We start from the raw sequence: 4,167 nt of genomic DNA, 5'->3' as shown, positions 1-4,167 counted from the left end.
AAAAAAAAAAAAAAGACATTTTTTTTTATTAAATCATAGCTGTGTACATTAATGTAGTCATGAGGTACAATGTGCTGATTTTATATACAACTTGAAATGTTTTCATCAAACTGTTTAACATAGCCTTCATGGCATTTTCTTAGTTATTGTGTTAAGACATTTATATTCTACATTTAGTAAGTTTCATATGTACTCTTGTAAGATGCACCATAGTTGTGGTCCCACCAATTACCCTCCCTCCACTCATCCTCCTCCCTCCCCTCCCCTCCCTCTCCCCTTTCCCCATATTCTTGGGCTGTAATTGGGTTATAGCTTTCATATGAAAGCTATAAATTAGTTTCATAGTAGTTTAAGTCTTATACATAAAATCTTGTGTCTAGGGCGGCCCCTTTGCTCAGTGGGTAGGGCACAGACCACATGTACAGAGGCTGGCAGGTTTGAACCTGGCCTGGGCCAGCTAAAACAACAATGACAACTACAACAACAACAACCAATAACCAGGCATTGTGGTGGGTGCCTGTAGTCCCAGCTACTTGGGAGGCTGAGGCAAGAGAATCACTTAAGCCCAAGAGTTTGAGGTTGCTGTGACCTGTGACACCATAGCACTCAACCCATGGCGACAGCTTGAGACTCTGTCTCCAAAAAAAAACAAAACCGTGTCTACTGTGTCTACTGACACAATCATGGTAGATATAAATTTGGGAATATTCAACCTTGGAAATTTTATTTTATTTTATTTTTCTGAGACAGTCTCACTTTGTCACTCAGTAGAGTGCCATGGTGTCATAGCTCATAGCATCCTCAAACTCTTGGGCTCAAGCAATCCTCTTGCCTCAGCCTCCTGAGTAGCTGGGACTATAGGTGGCCACCAGTCTGCCTGGCTATTTTTAGAGATGGGGTCTTGCTCTTGCTCAGGCTGATCTTAAACTCCTGAGCTCAGCCAATCCACCTGCCTCAGCCTCCTAGAGTGCTAGGAATACAGGCATGAGCCACCAAGCACAGCCCTTGGAAATTTTAGAACTGAAAGAGATTATAGAGATATTGCCATTCAATCTACAAATGAGAAAACTGTGGCTAAAAAAAATTTATTTTGTTCGATTCTTTTTTTTCTTTTTTTTTTTTTTTCTTTTTTTTAGAGATGGGAATCTCACTATGTGCCCAGGCTGGCATTGAACTCTTAGGCTTAAACAGTCTTCTCACTTCAGCTTTCCACGTAGCCAGGATTATTGATATGTGCTACCACACCCAGTTCTGGAAATCTTTTTTTGTTGTTGTTGTTGAGACAGTATCTTATTACGTTGCCCTCAGTAAAATGCTGTGGTATCACAGCTCACAGCAACCTCAAACTCTTGGGCTTAAGCAATTCTCTTGCCTCAGCCTCCTGAGTAGCTAGGACTACAGGCGCCCTACACAACGCCTACCTATTTTTTGGTTGCAGTTATCTTGTTGTTTAGCAGACCTGGGCTGGGCTCAAACCCTTCAGCTTTGGTATACGTGGCTGGCAGCCTACTCACTGAGCTACCGGTGCCGAGCCAGTTAACCTTACTTCTTAGTTTACATTTGTTTATGGCTTTAACTTCCTAAGAGTTTCTATAGCTCTAGCACAAGTTCTTTATCCAAGTTCTTTGTAAAAAGTAGAACATCATATTTAAATTTGCTTATTTTGGCCAGGTGCAGTGGCTCACACCTGTAATCCTAGCACTCTGGGAGGCCAAGGCAGGTGGATTGCTTGAGCTTAGGAGTTTGAGACCAGCTTGAGCAAAAGTGAGACCTCAATTTTACTAAAACTGTAAAAAATCAGCCAGGTAGTGTGGCAGGCACCAGTTGTCCCAGCTATTAATGAGGCTGAAGGAGGAGGCTCACTTGAATACAGGAGTTTGAATTTGCTGTGAGCTAGGCAATGACACTGCACTCTAGCCTGGGGCAGCTCTGTCTTAAAAAACAAAAATAAGCTTGTTTATTTTGCATCTTTGTTTACTGAATTGTCTGTGTCCTTTCTCCATAGACCATGGACCTGCACTCTTGTCCGAAGCCGATTGTATTTGTGTTGCACACGTTCTTGTCAGCCAAAGTTACTCGTATGGGACTGCTTGTATGAGCAGCAGAAAATCAGTAAAGAGCCTTGACTGTCACAAGAAGTATTTCCATCTCCAAAAAAAAAACACAGAACAAAAAGCACAAAAAGAAAGCTCTTCGCTCTCTGCTCTCTCCGCCAGCACAGTGCCTTCCCAAGGACCTGCAGATAACTGCTGAACCATAACCGTGTTTAAGAAGAGCCTGCCTTTCACAGTCTACCTTGGCCAGAAATTCTAAGACTCTAATAAGCTCCAAAACGAAGCTATTGATTTATTGTCTTGTTTCATGATGTGGTTTAGAAGTAATTAGGTTTATTTCCCCTGCTAGAAAGGATGGCTCATTGTTTTCCTTTTCAGACATAATCAAATAACCAAGAGTTGTTTCCTTTTTCTTCTTCCTGTAGGATTTATTTTGGGCTTAGCCTTGATCTCTTATTTAGGACAACTATCCCTTCCCAGGTGCTAGTTTGCAGCAGCCCATCGCTTCCCAGTCATTCCAGATAGGTTATATGTCTTGGTGGAGTTTACTGCCCTTGAGTTGCATCACCAAAGGGTTTTTCTATCTGTCCTGGCTGTCTCTACATCCTACCCTGGCTATTCCCAGCTTATCACAAGCTTTGCCACTCTTAAGTGCTATCTTTAAGACTTAGAACTTGCAAAATTTGATTTGCCTTGCCTTCCATCCCTGTCTGATGGTGACCAAGTTGAAAAGCAAGTTGGAAACCATTGCTTTAAAAGGGAAGTTCTGCTTGGTTAGGTTTTTCTGATTTTATCTTTGGTAGGAGCCAGGGGATGTTATAAGGTTTATTTTGAAAGAAAATCTTCATTTTAGGTGAAGCCATTTTTTTATTGCTTACCAAATGTGCCTTTGGTTAGGGTTAGTGGAGCTTTATTAGTCACTCTTTGAGTAACTGGATATCACTGCCATTCCAGGAAGATTATCTATCCTCATTCTGAGGGGTAGTCTTTGAGGTAGGTTTCCTTAATGGCATCTTTTCCAGTGGGTGGATCTCTCAGGAAGATAAATCCTGAAGAGCCAGCTTGCTTGAAGAGTAGACTTTCAGGGGAAGTCTAGGGAAAGTCATCTCTTCAGCAGAAACATCATGGCAGATTGCTTGGGGCTGTGAGCCATGCAGCATTCTGGCCCTGGCCCTCTCCCTTTGTGGCCGCAGAGTGGCATGGACAAGCAGCTGCTAATTCAAGATTCAGAGTGGGCCTCATAACACATCCTACAGTGGGCAGGGTGATGAGACCATGGAACCTGCATTTTGTGAAGCATTATCAGATATCATCATGGGGATATAGTATTAGTAAGTTGCTAATTTTGTGGTTTTGGAGAATCACACTCAGTTTTTCTTTCCTGGTTTGGAAAAGGTATATATCTGAAAACATTTAAAATAGTATAATATCTATATAAAATAGCAACATTAGCACAGTTCCTGCATCTGAAAAAAAGGTAATATTTGTTTGGATGTTCTTTATGCTCTCCAAAGAAAAGTCTAAGAATAGGTCTCATTTACTAGATCTGTTAAGAGTGCCATAGGAGGATGTGAGCACTAGGGATAGTGGAGGGTGGCACTCTGCAATGAGGAGGGGGCTGGGGAGAAGATGACACACTTGTATATGCAGAACAGAAGCTGGGTAGTATTGGTGCTGACTGGCCATGGGTGGGAATGTGAAAGAACAGACTCGTCAGCAGGGAGAGTCCTGGTTGGACATGGTAAGCTTATTGTCTTCCCCTGTCCATGAGTCTGGCCTCCTTTCCCATGTATGGTGAGAACAGCAATAGGCAGAGGTTGGGGAGAGATGCCTGTTCTTATCCCAGCTTCATCTAATTGTTGGAAGTTCCAAAAATAAATTATTGGATCCACATAAAACTAGAAATTACAATCTAGACAAAAGACTATGTCTTTTAAGACCTTTTTATGTTTTGAAAATTCATAAATTAAAAATTGGTGACATCTTAGATAAATTTTCAATTCAGGGGAGAAAAAAGTATCCTGGAGGTCCAGCTATGATTTCTAGAAACAGAATTTTAACATAATACCCTCAGGCAAGACAGCTCAGACACTGCAGTGCAAGTATAATTACC

General features: G+C 41.7%; 1 protein-coding gene across 1 annotated transcript in view; it reads left to right on the top strand.

Moving 5' to 3' along the window:
• Positions 1-2,333, top strand: part of SNTB2 (syntrophin beta 2) — a 112,225-nt gene extending 109,892 nt beyond the window's left edge. Inside the window, exon 7 of the mRNA XM_003791402.3 lies at positions 2,006-2,333. Within this exon, the coding sequence (XP_003791450.1) occupies positions 2,006-2,098 (93 nt within the window). The 3' untranslated portion in view covers positions 2,099-2,333. The remainder of the gene's footprint in view (positions 1-2,005) is intronic.
• Positions 2,334-4,167: the final 1,834 nt, after the last annotated feature.

The sequence above is a fragment of the Otolemur garnettii genome, unplaced genomic scaffold (genome assembly GCF_000181295.1).
Source record: "Otolemur garnettii isolate 467f Iridium unplaced genomic scaffold, OtoGar3 scaffold00047, whole genome shotgun sequence".
Taxonomy (NCBI): Eukaryota; Metazoa; Chordata; class Mammalia; order Primates; family Galagidae; genus Otolemur; species Otolemur garnettii.
The sequence above is the reverse complement of the archived record's forward strand: the minus strand, read 5'-3'. Positions and strand labels throughout refer to the sequence as shown.